The sequence below is a fragment of the Bos taurus genome, chromosome X (genome assembly GCF_002263795.3).
Source record: "Bos taurus isolate L1 Dominette 01449 registration number 42190680 breed Hereford chromosome X, ARS-UCD2.0, whole genome shotgun sequence".
Lineage (NCBI taxonomy): Eukaryota > Metazoa > Chordata > Mammalia > Artiodactyla > Bovidae > Bos > Bos taurus.
In genome coordinates, this window is record NC_037357.1 from 79,615,589 (window position 1) to 79,636,739 (window position 21,151).

Here is a 21,151-nt window from a genome sequence, read left to right on the forward strand (position 1 = left end):
TGAGGTTGCTGTGGTGGCTTGCCTGGATCAATTCTGTGAATTCTCTCTCTTCAGTGTGTAGCCTATTAATGTTTCTACTCTTTTTATTTGTAAGCTTGGCTTCCTTGGTGTCATACAGGTCAGGATAGCTTAGCGTTCAGCCAATTGTTTTATTAGAGATTGTGTCTAAATACCTTGGGCCAGTATTGTCTTTTACTCTTTGTCGATGGAATTGTGTGTAGGTTTAGAAGTATAGCCGAAGTTCAGGAGAGTTTAAAATTTTCCTTGATTTTTACTTTCTGCTGGGCCTTCTTGTGTCTCCTCTGTACCTTTGTAACGCTTCGCATTCAAGCAGGGAAATGTAGTTAAGTAGGATCCTCTCTAGTACCTTGAGCTTGAGTGCAACCTTGTACATACTAGCATTGTAGACCCACGGGGGTATGAGTGAGCTTATTAAGCCCTACCAGGGTTGTCTTTCTCTCTGCATCTCTCTGCTAAACTTTCAGCAGGCCTGCTGTTCTGTTGCTTGCCCCAACCAATGCTGTAATCTCAGGTAACTGTGATGATCATTTTCTCTGATCTAAGGAGTTTGCTGTTATCTTCAACATCCCTGGGCATAGAAATTTTTTTGTGTGTGCTCATTCCCATACAAGTAATTCCCCTCCAGCAGCCAAGTTGTTGGTTTTTATGGTTTGACTTGCCCTAACCTTATAATATCAGCTCCAGTAGAGCTGGGGAGGGAGGTGGGAATATGAACAAGCCTCAGGCTAAAACACCATAGATTCCCACTGTTCTTAGCCAACATTTAATAGATTTTCTTAAATACTTTTAAATTTATTTTTTAATTTTGGTCTATTTCCAGAATCTTGAAATGGTTGTTTTTGACAAATCTGTACAGTTATATCATTGTTTTCATGGGGAGAAAATTAGCTGAGCCCCTCATTCTGCCATTCATGAAGTCTTGCTTAATCTATGTTTTAAAAGATCATTCTGGCACTTCCCTGGTGGTCCAGTGGTTAAGAATCTACCTTCCAATGCGGAGGACATGAGTTTTATCCCTGATCAGGGAACTAAGATCCCACATACTGAGGGCAACTAAGCCCACACACCACAACCAGAGAGTCTGTGTGGTGCAAAGAAGACTCAGTGCAGCCCCCTCCCCTGCCAAAAGTAAAAGATCACTCTGCTAGCAATAGAAGATCAGTTGGGTAGAGGAGAAACTAGTGGTCAGGAGTATAGGATTTTCCTTAATAGTACTTTGTAATTTGTAAACAGGAATAGAAAAAAGAAATCGTTGGGTTGATTTGTGAGTAGGAATTGGCAGGATAAATATAGTGGAAAATCAAGGGGATAGGAGAATTGAGTGTGCTGGTTACTGTCAATGAAGTCCCACTGTCCATGGAGTCTTCCCTAGGTAGAGAAGGAAGTGAAATCCAAAGGGACATTGAGGCCTTTGAGAAGAGTTAAGAGTGTTGATGAATCGAAGGCCTTTGGAAAGTTGAAGGGTAAATTCAAAGACTGTAAAGTGTAGGACAGGCAGAAAAACAGGTAGTTCTGAGTGCAGACTCTGGTTTTGGAGGTAGAGCCATTCCAGGTGTCACTACAGAAATGGATGGCTGAGCTGAAGAAATTAAAATAGGATATGTCATGGAGCTGTGAAGTTTGGATGTTAGATCATCAAGGGGAATAGTGAAGGCTTTCAGATGAAAAGGGGAAAGAAAACAGTTGGTACCAAAGTCCTCAGTGAATGTCAGGGGGAGATCTGAAAGTTGACATTTAACATTAATAGGATGATAAAATTAAGCAGTGTAAACTCTGAAGAAAGAAGGGCTATTGAGTAAAACAATACTTTGGGGATCCAGTGAACAAGACCTGAGATGATGTTAACTTGGTCTTGATTTATGGGAAGGGATGAATAAAGGAAAATGAATAGCTTCCAATTAAGAAATTTGCAAGGGAAACAAAATTGGGATACCTAGAGTTAAGGAGAGGAGATAGAGACTCCTTGAATGGATGAGCAAGACCAAAAGCAAGAAGGTTTTAGGAAATGGTGGATAGTTCTTTTTTTTTTTTTGGCTTAAGCAAGCATAGGTGTAATTCAGAGTATGCGTGTGTGCATGCTCAGTCGCTTCAGTTGTGTCCAACTCTTTGCGACCCTATGGACTGTAGCCCACCAGCCTCCTCTGTCCATGGGATTCTCCAGGCAAGAATACTGGAGTGGGTTGCCATGCCCTCCTCCAGGGGACCTTCCCAACCCAGGGATTGAACCATGTCTACTGTCTTCCTGCATTGCAGGTGTATTCTTTACCACTGAGCCACCAGAGAAGCCCGTAATTTGGAGTATATTAGAAGATAATATTGTTTGAATTCAAACAATTCAAATTAGTTTGAATCTACACTATAAATAGTGTTATTGTTAAAAGTATTATTAGTTAGATGAAATACTAAGGAAACTGTTTGAAATTATTGTATTTAGATCTTAGGGAAATTTTGGAACTGATATTGGTAGCTGGGAAGCAATTTGACAACTTTAGAATACTTTGTGACAAATGGGATTTGGTGTATGTTTGATAAGTTATTAATGCCACCACTGGAATTGAAGGTGACTATAAATCATAATTTTGATAGGAATATATCCAGGAGACTGATGAGTTTTGGCCTTTTGTAATTAGAAAATTGGAGCTTTAAAAATGTATTGACTTTTTGGAATAATCTTCTTCTATTTTCTAGAACCATCTGTAATTCACTATATATAGAGGACTGTGTAGAATCTGCTTGAGTATGGGGGTTTTTATCTCAGTTGCCCTGACTGATTCTATTTGACATGATTGTGTCTATGTATAAGAAACATAGGTGTGTAGGAGAAGAGAAAATGTAAAGCAAAAGTGAATCTGAATTGTAGATGTAGAGCTCCAGCTATGAAAACTTTAAGAAGATTAACTGCTGTGATGGTAATCTGGCACATTTTCAATTCTAGCTATCATTTGTTATGAACTGAAAGAACATTGAAATAATTGGATACCGAGGTGTATAATTGCTGGCGATGGGATGGAGGAGGGGAGTTGGTTAGCTAGCAAGAAGACTTACAGCTGTTTTTATGTTAATACTGTATATTTGGCATTGGTTGATAACAGCAGGAAAATTATTTATGATTATGCTGAGGACTTGTTATATTGATTCTATTTTGTAATAATATGAAAGAGTTTAATGGTTACTCTTATTAGATGTAATATTTCTTTCTTTTTTTTTTTGTCATTCCAGCAGCCATCAGAAAAGAGACCACAAGAAAGCAATTGCCTGTACAGTCCTCTTCATCGTTTGTGACCTAGGATATTGAGCTCTTGGGCTGTCAGAATTCCAGTTCATGAGGCAATCTATGTCATTCTGGTCTAGCCAGGTAAGTAGTCCCTATGGACTAATTTCTTGTTCTCTGAAAAGAACAAGAAAGAAAAAACCAAAGTAGGGGAGTATGAAAAAATCTAGATATGAATCTTAGACCCTAGAGGAGAACTTAAGGCTTGGGCCATAAGCAGCAAAACAGGTGAAGATGACCCTGGGGGTTATATACAAGTTCACTAGAGTGGAATTCATGAAAAAAATACTGGGAGAATTACGTCTGTTTTGAGACCTGGCTTGACTTCAAGCATGAAGAAACTTAGGTTGAACTGCAAAAAAAATTCCTATGAAGGCAAGGTTAAATAGGAAAGAAGTATGCTTTGAAGTTAAAATGGATAGAAGCTTAATTTTAATGAAGTACCTTTTTCTTTCTTTTTTAGAAAACTAGCAATATTTTATTTTTTGTTTTTTAGTTTTTATTTTATATTGGACTGTATAGTTGGTTTACAATGTCGTGTTAGTTTCAGGTATACAGTAAGGTGATTCAGTTATGAAGTATCTTTTTCTAAAGCAATATTAGCTCTATAGAGATAATAATAACATTTTAAAGATTTCTTTTATATTTAGGAGAATGAATCCCAGCTCTTTAAATTATTAGTTGTGTGATCATGGGAAAATTAGTTACCTTCTCAAACTTCAGTTTCTTTACCTATCAAATAGATTAGGTATACTTATATGGTTACTGTACAAATTAAATGAAAAAATATATAAAGTGTATAACATGATGCCTAGCACATACTTAGAGCTCAATATACAGTCACTATTATCAGGCTTTGGAAGGAAGAGTAAATGAGATGGGAGTGCAGTAATGTGATGAATGATTCTTCACAGGTAGGCATGCAATTAGTTATTTCTTGTCAGGTTAGTTTGCAGCAAAAAGTTTCAAGGTCAGAACATCTTGGAGATCAGGACTACAATGGGTGCTAATCAGGCCAGTTTGAAGGAGGGTAGCTTTCTTTGTTTCTTGAGTTTGTAACAAATTAAGTCTTCTACACTTCCCTTCCAGAACAGTGCATTTAACATTAGCATTTTAGCTAGATTTATCTTTAGTGTTTTTAATATTTTTGTTTGTTTGACGTGGATCTTGAATTCTGGGTAAGATGGCAAAAACCATCAACAGATCAAGTAGACAGACCATGCTAGTTAAAAACAGAGAAGATGGTAAGTGGTAAGAGTATAAAAGGTACAGATTTCTCCATGGTTAGTGTAGATCACCTTTTGGATTTACTTCATTAGGTCACTTGTCTGGGTAGAGTGAAACAGAATGCCTGGAGTTGAAGTGCCACAGGGAGTCTAAAACAGAGATCCTAATGAGGTTCTCTGATTAGCCTATTCAAGTTAAGGAGGAGGAACTAGGCTTCTCAGTCTAAATAGCAAAGGAGGACATGGACTGTACTTTTTATGGACCTAATTTTGCTAGGCCTAAAAAACAGCCATGGGACAGAAAGTATAAAGCTATAGTATTTTTTGTTTTATTGTTATTTCACATTCTATTTGAAGAGTCTCTGATTTAAACAATTTTAATAGACTTTATTTTTAGAGCAGTTTTATGAAACTCCAGTACTTTGGCCACTTGATGCGGAGAGCTGACTCATGATGCTGGGAAAGATTGAGGGCAGGAGGAGAAACGGACAACAGAGGATGAGACGGTTGGATGGCATCACCGACACAGTGGACATGGGTTTGGGTAGACTCCGGGAGTTGGTGATGGACAGGGAGGCCTGGCGTGCTGCGGTTCATGGGGTCGCAAAGAGTTGGACACGACTGAGCGACGGAACTGAACTGAACTGAACTGATGTTCACATCAAAATTAAACTGAAAGTTCCTATATACCCCCTGACCCCACACAAGCATAGCCTCCCCCACAATCAACATTCTGCACCAGAGTGGTGCATTTCTTAAAATTAGTGAACCTATAATGACACATCATTATCACCCAAAGTCCATAGTTCATACTTGGTACTGTACATTCAGTGGGTTTTGACAATTGTATGATGACATATATAGCCACTTATAGTATCATACAGAATAGTTTCACCACCTTGAATATCTTCTGTGTTCTTATTTATCTCTCTCTCCTCCCTAACCCCTGGTAACCACTGGCCTTTTTACTGTTTTTACAGTTTTGATCTGATTTTTAAAAATAGCTTTATTGAGGTATAGTTCACACACCACACAACTCACCCATTTAAAGTGTACAATCCAATGTATAATTTAGTATATTGACCTTTTTAAAGGACCAGCTTTTAGTTTCATTGATTTTTTTTCTATTGATTTCTATTTTAGGGCTCATTGATTTCTGCTCTAATTCTTATTATTGTCTTTTCTTCTGCTTACTTAGAATTTAATTTGCTCTTCTTTTTCTAGCTTCCTAAGGTGGAAACTGAGATTACTGATTTTAGATCTTTCTTCTTTCGTGCGTTTAATACTATGACTTCTCTCTAAGCACTGTTTTTGTGGTATCCCACATATTTTGATAAGTTATATTTTCATTTTCATCTAGTCAAAATATTTTTAAATTTCTCTTGAGATTTCTCCATGACCATGTGTTATTTAGAAGAGTATTGTTTAATCTCCATATATTTTGGAATTGTTCCAGTCATCTTTCTGTTATGATTTCTGGTTTAATTCCACTGTGGCCTGACAGTGAAAATTGTTTGATTTCTATTCTTTTAAATTCTGTTCTTCAAATTGTTAAGGTGTGTTTTATGGCCTAGACTGTGATCTATCCTGGTACATGTTTCATGTGAGCTTGAGAAAAAACGTGTGTCCTACTGTTATTGAATGAATTAGTCTATAGATGTCAATTATATCCAGTTGATTGATGGTGTTGTTAAGTTCAGCTAGATCCTCACTGTCTGCTAGAACTGTTCATTTATGACAGTTCTATTTTATGGAGGCATATTGAAGTATCTAAACAAGATATTGGATTTATCTACTTGTCTTTGCAATGCTATTAGTTTTTGCCTCACATAAGTTAATGCTCTGTTGTTAGGTTGTATATACATTAAGGACTGTTATGTCTTCCTGGAGAATTAGCCCTTTTATCATTATGTAATGCTCTTCTTTATCCCTGATAACTTTTCTTGCTTAAATTTCACTCTGTGTGAAATTAATATAGCTACTCCTCTTTTTTTGTTAGTGTTAGCATGGTATATTTTATTCCATCCATTTACTTTTTAATAAAAAATTTTTATTTATTTGGCGGCATCAGGTCTTAGTTGCAGCACATGGCATGCGGGCTTAGTTGCTTTGCAGCTTGTGGGATCTCAGCTCCCCAACCAGGAATTGAACGCATGGCCCTAGCATTACAAAGCAGATTCATAATCACTGGACCACCAGGAAATTCCCCATCCATTTACTTTTAATCTATATGTGTCTTTATATTTAAAATGGGCTTCTTATAGATAACATATACCTGGGTCTTATTTTCTTAATTCATTTTTATAATCTCTATCTTTTCAATGGTACATTTTGATCATTAACATTCAAAGTGATAATATTTATCATATTCATTAGTGTTTTCTATTTGCTGCCCTTGTTCTTTGTTCCTGTTTTTATCTTTTATTCTTTTTGTATCTTCTGTGGTTTTAACTGAACATTTTATATAGTTCCATTTTTTTCTCCTTTCTTAGAACAGCAACTATACTTTTTTCCCCCTTTTTAGTGGTTGCCCTAGAGTTTTCAATATACATTTGTAGCTAATCCAAGTCCGCTTTTCAAATAACACTACAGTTGACCTCTGGACAACATGCATAGGTCCACTTATATGCAGATTTGTTTCCAATAAATATATAGTTAGCCCTCTGTATTCATAGGTTTTGCATCTGTGGGTTCAACAACTGCATATTGAAATTTCCATTTGTGGTTGGTTGAATCCACAGTTGTGAAACCTACAGATATGGAGGGGCAACTGTACTATGCCATTTTATATAAGGGACTTGAGCATCCATGGATTGAGGACTCCTGGAAACAGTCCCCTGTGGATACCTAGGGACAACTGTACACTGTTTCACAGGTAGCACAAGTGCCTTATGATGACAAAATAATCCTAATTCCTCCCTCTTGTTCTTTCTTATCATTGCTGTCACTCATTTCACTTCATTATAAACACACACACACGTATACATAATTGAATGCACTGTTGCTATTTGAGCAAACTGGCATCTATTAGATCAATTTAGAATAAGAAAAATTTCTTCTTTTTTTAATTCCTTCTCCTGGTATTCCCATTTTGCATATATTACACTTTTATTTTTGTTGACCCACAGTTCTTAGATATTCTTTTCCTATTTTAGAAAAGTCCTTTTCAGTTTGCTTTTTATTTCTGGAAGATTCTATTGATATTCTCAAGTTCAGTGATTCTTTCCTCAGCCATGTCCAGTCTACTAATGAGTCTGTCATAGGCATTCTCCATTTCTGTTACAGTGTTTTTGATCTGTAGAAAATCTTTTTGATTCTTAGAATTTTCATCTCTCTGCTTAAATTACTCATCTGTTCTTGCATGTTATCTGCTTTTTCCATTAGAGCCCCTAGCATATTTATCATAGTTGCTTTAAATTCATGGCTGATTCTAGCATCTGGTATGTCTGGATCTGGTTCTGATGTTTGCTCTGTCACTTAAAACTGTGTTTTGCCTTTTGGCATGCCTTGTTGTTTTTCACTGGAAACCAGACGTGGTGTATGAGGTAAAAGGAACTTTGGTAAATAGGACTGTTGTAATGTACTGGTAAAGTATGGTGGGAGGGGAAGTGTTTTATAAATCCTCTGATTAAGCCTTAATCTTTCAGTGACCCTGTGTCCCTGGGCTGTGAAATTTATGTGTCTCTCAGATTTTTATTCTCCCCACTTAGGTGGTACAGAGTGTTTAGAGGGGTCAAGAGTTGACTATTTCCCTTCCTCTAGGTTGAGCAGGCTCTAATAAGACCCCAAAAGATTAGGCTCTTGTAAAACAGTTCTTAAGGGTAGAACAGAATGGCCTAGCATATTTCAAAAAGATTACTTTCTCCTCCTCCTACTGGAATCCTGAGAGTGTGTTATCTCCATGACTGGGTCTTCCTGGATTTTTTTTAATCTCTCAGGCTTGTCTACTCTGATACTCCAGCATTTCATCAATAGTTCAGAATTTTCTACCCCAATACTGGTTCCCATGGAAGTTTCTGCTCATGGGTTTCTGTTCTGGCAAGTTGTAATTCTCTGAATCTGCCTGCTTGTTCCCCAACTTGGGGGGCAGTGTTTGCCTTATTCACTGACAGATCTAGAAGAGTTGTTAATTTTTTAGTTTGTTCAGCTTTTTACTTATTAGCATGGAGTGATGACTTCTTATGTGCCAGACTAGAAATTGGAAGTCTCCTTTGTCAATTTTTTAATTGGATTATTCATTTTAGTACAAAGTTGCAAGAATTTATGTATTTATGTATGTTTAGTCCCTTAACATATATATGATTTGAAAATACTTCTCTCTCATTCTGTGTGTTGTCTTTTCACTTTTTTTCTTTCTTTTTCTTTTTTCATTACTCCCTGGAAGTCTAGTACCTTCTTTCCTTGTTGTCCTGGAGAAGCTCAAACTTTTCCATTACTTTTCCCCTCAGATATTTAAGCCACTGCCTATACCAATACCTTATTATAAGCTGCCATCTCTCAAACAAGATCTGATGGCAGGCACTGGGGGATATTTGTCTTTCATGTATTTGTCAACTTCTTAAGTTCTGTCATAGAACAGTTATTGAGAAGGTCCTTGGCTATGGAGCCTACATTCTGGACACATTCATGTGGCCACTGATTTAGAATGGAGAAGGTCTAATACCTTTCATTTTTTGATGTTTTACAGCAGAGAGAATAAAACACAAATTATTGTCTAAGTAAATCATTGTCTGAATTCTTCCCAAGTAAATTTTTGTGCTTTAAAAATAGTTTTTCTGCTGAATTGTGTCTTTATAAGTATCCTGTGCATCTCAGGTGCCTGTGCATCTGCTTTCTGTAAGCAGTTATTCTCATAAGTAGAGTGATGTCTCAGATATGTTTTACATTATCTCTGAACATTTTTAATTTGGGTATGTGAGATTACCTTCAAGAATAAAGTTAGATAGGCTGATTGCATTTGAAGAGATCTTCATAATCCTGAATGTCTTATACTTTAAACCTGTAAGAAAATTATTTTTAGATGCAGTTAACAGATATGACCTCTTTATTCTCCTTGTCCAAGTTTTTCAGACCCTGCTTATATATGGAGATCTCATTTCTTATTCTCCTGGGATCTGACATGGACTGTCTTGCCATGGGTCCTTTTATTAATGGAGTCTTTTCACTTTTTTGATATATCCTTTGAAATACCAAAGTTTAAAATTTTGGTTAGTCAAGTATATCTATTTTTTCTTTAATTACTCATGTCTTTGGTGTCATACATAAGAATCCATTGCCCAATTCAACATAATGAATATTTACATTTATGTTACATTTAGGCCTTTGATCCATTTGAGTTAATTTTGTATATGATGTGAGATAAGGGTCCAACTTCATCTTTTGAATATGGCTATCCAGTGTTCCCAGCACCCTTTGTTGAAAACACAACTCTTTCCCCATTGAATGTCCTTGGCACTCTTTTCAAAAATCAATTGACCACAGATACATGGGTTTATTTCTGTACTCTTAGTTCTATTCCATTGATCTGTGTGTCTATCCTGGGCTTCTCCAATGGCTCATTGGTAAAAGAATCTGCCTGCAATGCAGGGGACACAGGAAACGTGGGTTCGATCCCTGGGTCAGGAAGATCTCCTGAAGGAGGAAATGGCAACCCACTCCAGTATTCTTGCCAGGAAAATCCCATGGACAGAGGAGTCTGGTGGACTACAGTCCATAAGGTAGCAAGGAGATGGAGATGACTGAGTGACTGAAGACACATACACATGTGTCTATTCTAATTCCAGAACCACACTGTCTTGATTATTGTAGCTGTGTTTAATAAGTTTTGAAATTTGGAAATGTGATCACTCTAGCCTTGTTTTTATTTTTCAAGATTGTTTGGTCATTCTGTGTCTTTTGAATTTCCATATGAATTTTAGGTTCAGCTTATAAATGTCTGTAAAGGAGAAAGCTGGAAATTTGATGGAGATTACTTTGAATCCATACATCAATTTGGGGAGTATTGACATTTTAACAATACTAGACATTATGTTAGACATTAGACATTATGTCTAATAGTGTTAAAATGTAATCCATGAAGTGGTATGCCTTTCTACTTATTTAGTTTTTTTTTTTTTAATGAGGTCTTTTCCATTTTATTTATTTATTTAGCTGTGCCATGCAGGATCTTAGTTCCCTGACCAGAAATTGAACCCGCCCTGTGCAGTGGAAGCATGGAGACTTAAAACACTGGACTGACAGGGAAGTTCCTATTAAGTTATTCAAGTTATTTTAACAATATTTTATAGTTTTCAGCATATACATTTTGTACTTCTTTTTATGTTTATTTACAAGTCTTTTTAATGCTATTATAAATGATATTGTTTCTTTTTTATATTATTTATTTTTTTAATTGGAGAGAATTGCTTTACAGTGTTTCATTAATTTCTGCTGTACAACACTGCATATCAATCATCAGTTCAGTTCAGTCGCTCAGTCGTGTCCGACTGTTTGCGACCCCATGAACCACAGCACGCCAGGCCTCCCTGTCCATCACCAACTGCCGGAGTCTACCCAAACCCATGTCCATTGAGTCGGTGATGCCATCCAACCATCTCATCCTCTGTTGTCCCCTTCTCCTGCCCTCAATCTTTCCCAGCATCAGGGTCTTTTCAAATGAGTCAGCTCTCCGCAGGTGGCCAAGATATTGGAGTTTCAGCTTCAACATCAGTCCTTCCAATGAACACCCAGGACTGATCTCCTTTACGATGGACTGGTTGGATCTCTCAAGGGACTCTCAAGAGTCTTCTCCAACACCACAGTTCAAAACCATCAATTCTTCAGTGCTCAGCTCTCTTTATAGTCCAACTCTCACATCCATACATGACTACTGGAAAAACCATAGCCTTGACTAGACGGACCTTTGTTGACAAAGTAATGTCTCTGCTTTTTAATATGCTGTCCAGGTTGGTCATAACTTTCCTTCCAAGGGGTAAGCATCTCTTAATTTCATGGCTGCAATCACCATCTGCAGCGATTTTGGATCCCAAAAGAATAAAGTCTGTCACTGTTTCTACTGTTTCCCCACCTATTTGCCATGAAGTGATGGGACCAGATGTCATGATCTTAGTTTTCTGAATGTTGAGCTTTAAGCCAACTTTTTCACTCTCCTCTTTCACTTTCATCGACTATATGTATATCCCCTCTCTCTTGAGCTTCCCTCCCACCACCCCATCCTACCCCTCTAGGTTGTCACAGAGTGCCAGGCTGGGTTTCCTGTGTTACACAGCAGCTTTCCACTAGCTATCTATTTTACACATGGTAGTGTATATGTCAGTGCTAACTTTCTCACTTCATCCCACCCTCTCCTTCCCTCACTGTGTCCATGAGTCTGTTCTCTATGTGTCTGCATCTCTATTCCTGCCTTGCAAATAAGTTCATCAGTACCATTTTTCTAGATTTCATATATATGAGTTAGCATATGATATTTGTTTTTCTCCTTCTGACTTACTTCACTCTGTGTAACAAACTCAAGTTTCATCTATGTCAGTTCAACTGATTCACATTTGTTCTTTTTTATGGCTGATGAATATCCCATTGTATATATGTGCCACAACTTCTTTATCCATTCCTCTGTCAATGGACATCTAGGTTGCTTCCATGTCCTGGCTATTTTAAATAATGCTGCAGTGAATATTGGGGTACATGTGTCTTTTTGAATTATGGTTTTCTCAGGGTATATGCCCAGTTTTGGGATTGCTGGGTCATATGGTAGTTTTATTCCTAATTTTTTAAGGAATCTCCATACTGTTCTCCATAGTGGCTGTATGAGTTTACATTCCTATCAACAGTGCAAGAGAGTTCTCTTTTCTTCACATCCTCTCCAGCATTTATTGTTTGTAGACTTTTTGATGATGGCCATTCTGACCAGTGTGAGATGATATCTCATTGTAGTTTTGATTTACAGTTCTCTAATAATGAACGATGTTGAACATCATTTTTTCTGCAAGTGTATAGAAATATCATCAAATTTTATACATTTATCTTGTATCTTGCAATTCTGCTGAATTCATTTATTCTAATTATTTTCTAGTGTTTTTCTTAGGATTTTCTATATATAAGACTAAGTCATCTACACATATAGTTAGTTTAACTTTTTTTCTAGTCTGGATGCTTTGTTTTCTTTTCCCTTTTTTCTTCCTTTCTTTTCCCCCCCCCTAATTTCCCTGGCTATATCCTCCAATACAGTGTTGAATACAAGTAGTGAGAGTAGACATACTGGTCTTGCTTATGAACTTAGGGAAAAACATCCTTTCACCATTAAATATTATTCATACATGCCCTTTACCAGGTTGAGGAGGTTACCTTTTCCCATTTTAAAAGAAAAAAAAATTTTGTTTATCATGAATAGTTTTTGCGGTTTGTCAGTCTGTGTCTATTGAGATGATAATATGTTTTTTGTCCTTTATTGATATGGTGTTTAACACTAATTGATTTTTGGATTTTAAACCAACCTTGCATTATTGGGATAAATCCTACTTGGGCATGGTTTACATTTCTTCTTACATATTGCTGGATTAATGTTGCATATGAGTGTGGGTGTTTGTGTGTGTGTGTGCATGTGTATGTCTACAGTCATAAGAGAGTCCATAATTTTCTTTATAGTAATATTTCTGGTTTTGATGTCAGGGTAATACTGACCTCATAGAATGAGCTGGGAAGTGTTCCCCTCTCATTTTGGGGGGGATAATTTGTGAAAAATTATTATTAACTCTTCCTTAAATATTTGGTAGACTTCACTAGTGAAGTCATCTGTGTCTGGGCTTTTCCTTGTGGGAAGGGCTTTGATTACCATTTCAACCTTTTTACTTATTTAGATCTATTCAAATCCTCTATTTCCATGTTCTAGCTATTGTAAATAGTGCTGCAATGAACATTGTGGTATATGCATCTTTTTCAATTTTGGTTTCCTCAGGACATATGCTTAGGAGTGGGATTGTTGGGTCATATGGTGGTTTTATTCCTAGCTTTTTAAGGAATCTTAAATTTTAAGGAATCTTCCATAGTGGCTGTATCAGTTTACACTCCCACCAGCAATGCAAGAGTGTTCCCTTTTCTCCACACCCTCTCCAGCATTTATTGTTTGTAGACTTTTTGATGATGGCCATTCTGACTGGTGTGAGGTGATATCTCATTGTAGTTTGATTTGCATTTCTCTAATAATGAGTGATGTTGAGCATCTTTTCATGTGCTTGTTAGCCATCTGTATGTCTTCTTTGGAGAAATGTCTGTTTAGGTCTTTTCCCCACTTTTTGGTTGGGTTGTTTGTTTTTCTGGTATTAAGTTGTATGAGCTGTGTGTATATTTTGGAAATTAATTCTTTGTCAGTTGTTTCCTTTGCTATTATTTTCTCCCATTTTGAGGGTTGTCTTTTCACCTTGTTTATAGTTTCCTTTTCTGTGCAAAAGCTTTTAAGTTTAATTAGGTCCCACTTGTTTATTTTTGTTTTTATTTCCATTACTCAGGGCAGTGGGTCATAGAAGATCTTCCTTTGATTTGTGTCATCTAGTGTTCTTCCTATGTTTTCCTCTAAGAGTCTTACAGTATCTGGTCTTACATTTAAGTCTTTAATCCATTTTGAGTTTATTTTTGTATATGGCATTAGGAAGTGTTCTAATTTCATTCTTTTGCACATAGCTGTCCAGTTTTCCCAGCACCACTTACTGAAGAGGCTGTCTTTGTCCCATTGTATATTCTTGCCTTCTTTGTCAAAAATAAGGTACCCATAGGTGCGTGAGTTTATCTCTGGGTTCTCTATCTTGTTTTCTTGGTCTATATTTCTGTTTTTGTGCCAGTGTCATACTGTCTTGATGACTGTAGCTTTGTAGTATAGTCTGAAGTCAGGAAGGTTGATTCCTCCAGCTCCGTTCTTTCTCAAGATTGCTTTGGCTATTCAGGGTCTAGAATGTGGAAGCAACCTAGTTGTCCATTGACAGATGAGTGGATAAAGAAGCTGTGGTACGTATATACAATGGAATAGTACTCCACCATAAAAAGGAACATATCTGAGTCAGTTCTAATGAGGTGGACGAACCTAGAACCTATTATATAGAGTGAAGTAAGTCAGAAAGAGAAATATAAATATCATATACTGATGCATATTATGGAATCTAAAAAGGTGGCACTGATGACTTTATTTTCAGGGCAGCAATGGAGAAACAGACATAGAGAACAGACCTATGGACATGAGGGGAGGGGAGGAGGGAGAAGGTTAGATGTATGGAGAGAGTAACATGGAAATTTACAATACCATATGTAAAATAGATAGCCAATGGGAATTTGCTGTGTGACTCAGGGAACACAAACAGGGGCTCTGTGACAACCTAGAAGGGTGGGATGGGGAGGGAGACGGGAGGGAAGTTTGGGAGGGAGGTTTGGGAGGGAGGGGACATGGGTGTACCTATGGCTGGTTCTTGTTGATGTATGACAGAAAACCACAAAATTCTGTAAAGCAATTATCCTTCAATTAAACAAAATTATTTTGAAGAATATAAACATCAAAGGAGAAGGCAATGGCAGCCTACTCCAGTACTCTTGCCTGGAAAATCCCGTGGATGGAGGAGCCTGGTAGGCTGCAGTCCATGGGGTCACGGAGAGTCAGACACGACTGAGCAACTTCACTTTCACTTTTCACTTTCATGCATTGGAGAAGGAAATGGCAACCCACTCCAGTGTTCTTGCCTGGAGAATCCCAGGGACGGGGGAGCCTGGTGGGCTGCCGTCTATGGGATAGCACAGAGTCGGACAGGACTGAAGCGACTTAGCAGCAGCAAACATCAAAAAATAAACTAAAATATTAGAATAAAAAATCTTCTGTTTCTTCTTGAGTAATTTTACTTTGTGTCTTTCTAGGAATTTGTCTATTTCACCTTCAGTTCAGTTCAGTTCAGTTCAGTCGCTCAGTCATGTCCGACTCCCTGCGACCCCATGAATTGCAGCACGCCAGGCCTCCCTGTCCATCACCAACTCCCGGAGTTCACTCAGACTCATGTCCATCGAGTTAGTGATGCCATCCAGCCATCTCACCCTCTGTCATCCCCTTCTCCTTCTGCCCCCAATCCCTCCCAGCATCAGAGTCTTTTCCAATGAGTCAACTCTTCGTATGAGGTGGCCAAAGTACTGGAGTTTCAGCTTTAGCATCATTCCTTCCAAGGAATACCCAGGGCTGATCTCCTTTAGAATGGACTGGTTGGATCTCCTTGCAGTCCAAGGGACTCTCAAGAGTCTTCTCCAACACCACAGTTCAAAAGCATCAATTCTTTGGCTCTCAGCCTTCTTCACAGTCCAACTCTCACGTCCATTTCATTATAGGGGACTGGAATGCAAAAATAGGAAGTCAAGAAACACCTGGAGTAACAGGCAAATTTGGCCTTGGAATACGGAATGAAGCAGGGCAAAGGCTAATAGAGTTTTGCCAAGAAAATGCACTGGTCATAGCAAACACCCTCTTCCAACAACACAAGAGAAGACTCTACACATGGACATCACCAGATGGTCAACACCAAAATCAGATTGATTATATTCTTTGCAGCCAAAGATGGAGAAGCTCTATACAGTCAACAAAAACAAGACCAGGAGCTGACTGTGGCTCAGATCATGAACTCCTTATTACTAAATTCAGACTTAAATTGAAGAAAGTAGGGAAAACCACTAGACCATTCAGGTATGACCTAAATCAAATCCCTTATGATTATACAGTGGAAGTGAGGAATAGATTTAAGGGCCTAGATCTGATAGATAGAGTGCCTGATGAACTATGGACTGAGGTTCGTGACATTGTACAGGAGACAGGGATCAAGACCATCCCCATGGAAAAGAAATGCAAAAAAGCAAAATGGCTGTCTGGGGAGGCCTTACAAATAGCTGTGAAAAGAAGAGAAGTGAAAAGCAAAGGAGAAAAGGAAAGATATAAACATCTGAATGCAGAGTTCCAAAGAATACCAAGAAGAGATAAGAAAGCCTTCCTCAGCGATCAATGCAAAGAAATAGAGGAAAACAACAGAATGGGTAAGACTAGAGATCTCTTCAGGAAAATTAGAGACACCAAGGGAACATTTCATGCAAAGATGGGCTCTATAAAGGACAGAAATGGTATGGACCTAACAGAAGCAGAAGATATTAAGAGATGGCAAGAATACACAGAAGAACTGTACAAAAAAGATCTTCATGTCCCAGATAATCATGATGGTGTGATCACTGACCTAGAGCCAGACATCCTGGAACGTGAAGTCAAGTGGGCCTTAGAAAGCATCACTACGAACAAGGCTAGTGTAGGTGATGGAATTCCAGTTGAGCTATTTCAAATCCTGAAAGATGATGCTGTGAAAGTGCTGCACTCAATATGCCAGCAAATTTGGAAAACTCAGCAGTGGCCACAGGACTGGAAAAGGTCAGTTTTCATTCCAATCCCAAAGAAAGGCAATGCTAAAGAATGCTCAAACTACTGCACAATTGTACTATTTCACCTAGGTTATCTAATTTGTTGCTATACAGTTTTTCATAGCATTCCCTAGTAATCATTTTTGTATTTCTAATGTGAGTAGTGAAGTCTCCACTTTCACTTCTTTTTTAAAAATTAATTTGACTGTACCATGTCTTAGTTGCAGCTCTTGGGATCTTTGATCTTTGTTACAGCATGCAGGATCTTTTAGTTGCAGCATGTGTAATATTTAGTTGCGGCATGTGAACTCTTAGTTGTAGCATGTGGGATCTAGTTCCCTGACCAGGGATTGAACCCAGGCACCCTGCATTGGGTACGCAGAGTCTTAGCCCCTGGACCACCAGAGAAGTCCTCTCATTTATGATTTTAGTAATTTGAGTCTCTTTTTCCTCATCGGTCTAACTAAAGCTTTAGTAGGTTTGTTCATCTTTTCAAAGATTTAACCTTTTGATTTCATCGACTTTCTATAATGTTTTTCTAGTCTCTATTTTATTTGTTTTCATTCTAATCTTTATTCTTTCCTTTCATTTCCTTTGGGTTTAGTTTACTCTTTTTTCCCCATTGTCTTCAACTGGAAGGTTAGGTTGCTGATTTGCAATCTCTTTTTTTAATGTTGACATTTATGTCTATACAGTTCTTATAAGTACTGCTCTAGTGGCAGTCTATAAGTTTTTGTATGTTGTGTTTGAATTTTTATTCATCTCATAGTATTTTCTAAATTCCCTTATGGTTTCTTCTTTTAAACCCTTGCTTTTCTAGGAGTGCATTGTTTAATTTCCACATATTTGTTAATTCTTCCAAATTTTTTTGTTACTTAAATTTTTAATTTCACTCCACTGTGATTGGAGAATATAGTTTGTACAATTTCAGTCACTTAAATTTTACTAGTCTATCCTAGAGAATGAATGTTCCTTGTGTATTTCATAGGAATGTATATTCTTCTGTTGTTGGACATGTTGTTCTATAAATGTCTATTAGGGCTAGTTTGTGTATAGTGTTATGTAAGTCTTCAGTTTCCCTGTTAATATTCTGTCTTATAGTTCTAGCCATTATTGAAAGTGGAATATTGAAGTCTCCAACTATTATTATTGTATTCTCTATTTTTTCCCTTCAATTCTGTCAATGTGTGCTTCACATATTTTGGGGTTATGTTGTTAGGTACATATATATTATAATTATTATATATTCCTGATGTGTTTGTCATTATAAAATTTCCCATTTTATCTCTAGAAATATTTTATTCTTAAAGTCTATTTTATCTGATATTAGTCTATCCAGTTCAGCTTTCTTATGGTTGCTATTTGCATGGTATATATTTTTCCATCCTTTTATTTTTAGCCTCTTTGTATCTTTGATCTAAAGTGTTTCTCCTGTAGGGAGGAGATCACGATGGCAGAGTAGGAAGATGCTGAGCTCACATCCCACACAAACACATCAAAAATAGATCTACCTGTGGAGTAATGCTCACTGAAAACAAACTGGAGACAGACAGAAAGATTCTTCTATAATCGAGCCTGTAAAGAAAGAGCCATACATAGTCAGTTAGGGAAGGAGGAAAAGCAATCAGGTCAGGATCTGTGCCTCCAGGAGGGAACACAGGAGAGCAGGGGGATATCACTTGGAGATCCTCCCTGGGAAGTGAAGGGTTTGAACCACATACTGGATATCTCAACCCAGGGGTCAGATACCAGAAATAATGAGTCCCCTTAGCTGGTTTGAAAACCAGTGGTACTTCAGGAGGGCTGTAAGAAATCCAGACTCCACTCATAAATAGAATGCACATGCTTGCTTACTCCGGGAATAAGGTGGAAGAATCAGACTGAAATTGCCTGGGGCTTTGGCCAGTTTCCCATGACCATCCCAGTCCTTTCCCCGACCCCTCTAGCTATGGCACAGCTTCCCCACTAGGATGAAGGCTGCTGTTGCTGAGCAGAGTACACACTTAGTGGGGAAAGAGCTGGCTTAGCATGAGCATTGCACCTGAATGTGGTGAGGTCAGCCATTACTGGTGCCTGTGGGGGTGGTAGATCAGAAGTGGTCTGGAGCTCTAATTGACGTGCTAGGACTGTCTCTGTGCACTGGCCCATGCTGAGCACTGGCTCTGGCTTGACTAATTTCTCCAGCACAGCTCTGCACTAGGACAAAGGCTGCTATTACTAAGGAAAGTGCACACTTAGTGGGGACAGAGATGGCTCATACCTGGCACTGCATCTGAATCTGAATGGTGTGAGGGCAGCCTTACTGGTGCTCATAGGAGTAGCAGATCAGGAGCAATCTGGAACTCTGACTGGTGTGCTGGGATGGTCCCAGCACATGCCATGGCCCATACTGGGAGTCTGGATCAGCACCTCTTGCTCCAGCATTGCTACCTTCTGGGATGAAGGTGCTGTTGCCAGGAGTGGGGAGAGAACACACTTAGAGGGAACAGAATCAGTTCAGACCAGACCCTCAGAGCTTCTGCTTTAGCACCTTGGGACCCAACCCTGTCCCTAGTACTGGCCACTGAGCATAGGAGAAGCCCCGGCTCTGGCCCTAACCCCTCCATCTCCAGTCCCACCTCCCACCAAGGTGATAACTGCCATCAAACCTGAGAGGAAGATATGACTTGTGCTCACTTAAGGTCCAACTCTCCCACCAAAGCCACTGGGCACATGTAGGCTGTATAAAGGTGTGCCCATACAAGGACATGTCTTCAAGACCAGGATAGGTAACTGTTTCACCTAATTTCATAGACACAGAGAAACTTAAAGGAAATCAGAAGACAGGGGAATTTGTTTCAAACCAAAGAAAGATTTTAAAAACCTTGAAAAAACAACTAATAAAACAGAATTTACTAGGTAAAGAGTTCAAAGCATTTGAACTTGAGAAAAGAATAGATGAACACAGTGATAATGTTAATAAGGGACTAGCAAATATAAAAAGAACCTGTCAGAACTGAAGAATATAATAACTAAAGTGAAAGGCACACTAGAAGGATTAACAGTAGACTAAGCCACCTCATGCGAAGAGTTGACTCATTGGAAAAGACCCTGATGCTGGGAGGGATTTGGGGCAGGACGAGAAGCGGACAACAGAGGATGAGATGGCTGGATGGCATCACCAACTTGATGGACACAAGTTTGGGTAAACTCGAGGAGTTGGTGATGGACAGGGAGGCCTGGTGTACTGCGATTCATGGGGTCACAAAGAGTCGGACACGACTGAGCGACTGAACTGAACTGAAGTGATACAGAAGAATGTGTAAGTGATCTGGAGTTTAGAATAATGGAAATCACAAAGTCAGAACAGCAAAAAGAAAAAAATTAAATAAGAACAGTTTAAGGGGCCTCTGTGACAAAATAGAGCATACCAACATCCACATTAAAGGAGTCTCAAAAGGAGAAGAGTGAGAGAAAGGTGTCAAAAATGTAGTTGATGAAACTATGGCTAAAAAAATCCCTGAACCTGAATGAAACAGATATCCAGGTACAAAAAGTACAGAGGTTCTCAAATAAGATGAACCCAAACAGACCCACACCAAGACATATCATAATTAAAATGGTAAAAGTTAAAAGAGAATTCTAAAGACAACAAGAAAAAAATAAAGTCATATACAAGGGAACCTCCAGAAAGCTATCAGCTGATTTTTCTGCAGAAGCTTACAGGCCTGAACAGGAAAACTCTACAAAGTAGGATACTCTGCCCAGCAAGATTATCATTCAAAACTGGTAGAGAGATAAAGAACTTCTCAGACAAGCCAAAACTAAAAGAGTTCATCAGTATTAAACTGATCCTAAAAGAAATGCTAAAGGATCTTCTCTAAGTTGCAAAGAAAGGACCATAGCAAGAAGTAAGAATCTATAGGGAAGGAAAAGTCCCACTAGTAAAGGCAAATATATATTAAGGGCTTTGGATCAACATTTCAGTGGTTAAATAAGCTAGAACTAAGATTTAAGTCTTATGGACTCTGTGGGAGAGGGAGAGGGTGGGAAGATTTGGGAGAATGGCATTGAAACATGTAAAATATCATGTATGAAATGAGATGCCAGTCCAGGTTCAATGCATGATACTGGATGCTTGGGGCTGGTGCACTGGGACGACCTGGAGGGATGGTATGGGGAGGGAGGAGGGAGGAGGGTTCAGGAGGGGGAGCACATGTATACCTGTGATGGATTC

The 21,151-nt window shown here is 38.3% G+C and overlaps 1 protein-coding gene across 2 annotated transcripts in view; it reads left to right on the forward strand.

The window, feature by feature from the left end:
* Positions 1 to 3,318, forward strand: part of SNX12 (sorting nexin 12) — a 63,064-nt gene extending 59,746 nt beyond the window's left edge. Inside the window, exon 5 of one of the 2 annotated variants that reach the window (XM_015461651.3) lies at positions 3,241 to 3,318. In XM_015461651.3, the coding sequence (XP_015317137.1) occupies positions 3,241 to 3,303 (63 nt within the window). In that variant the 3' untranslated portion in view covers positions 3,304 to 3,318. The remainder of the gene's footprint in view (positions 1 to 3,240) is intronic. The other variant, XM_005228013.5, reaches the window with a different exon arrangement.
* Positions 3,319 to 21,151: the final 17,833 nt, after the last annotated feature.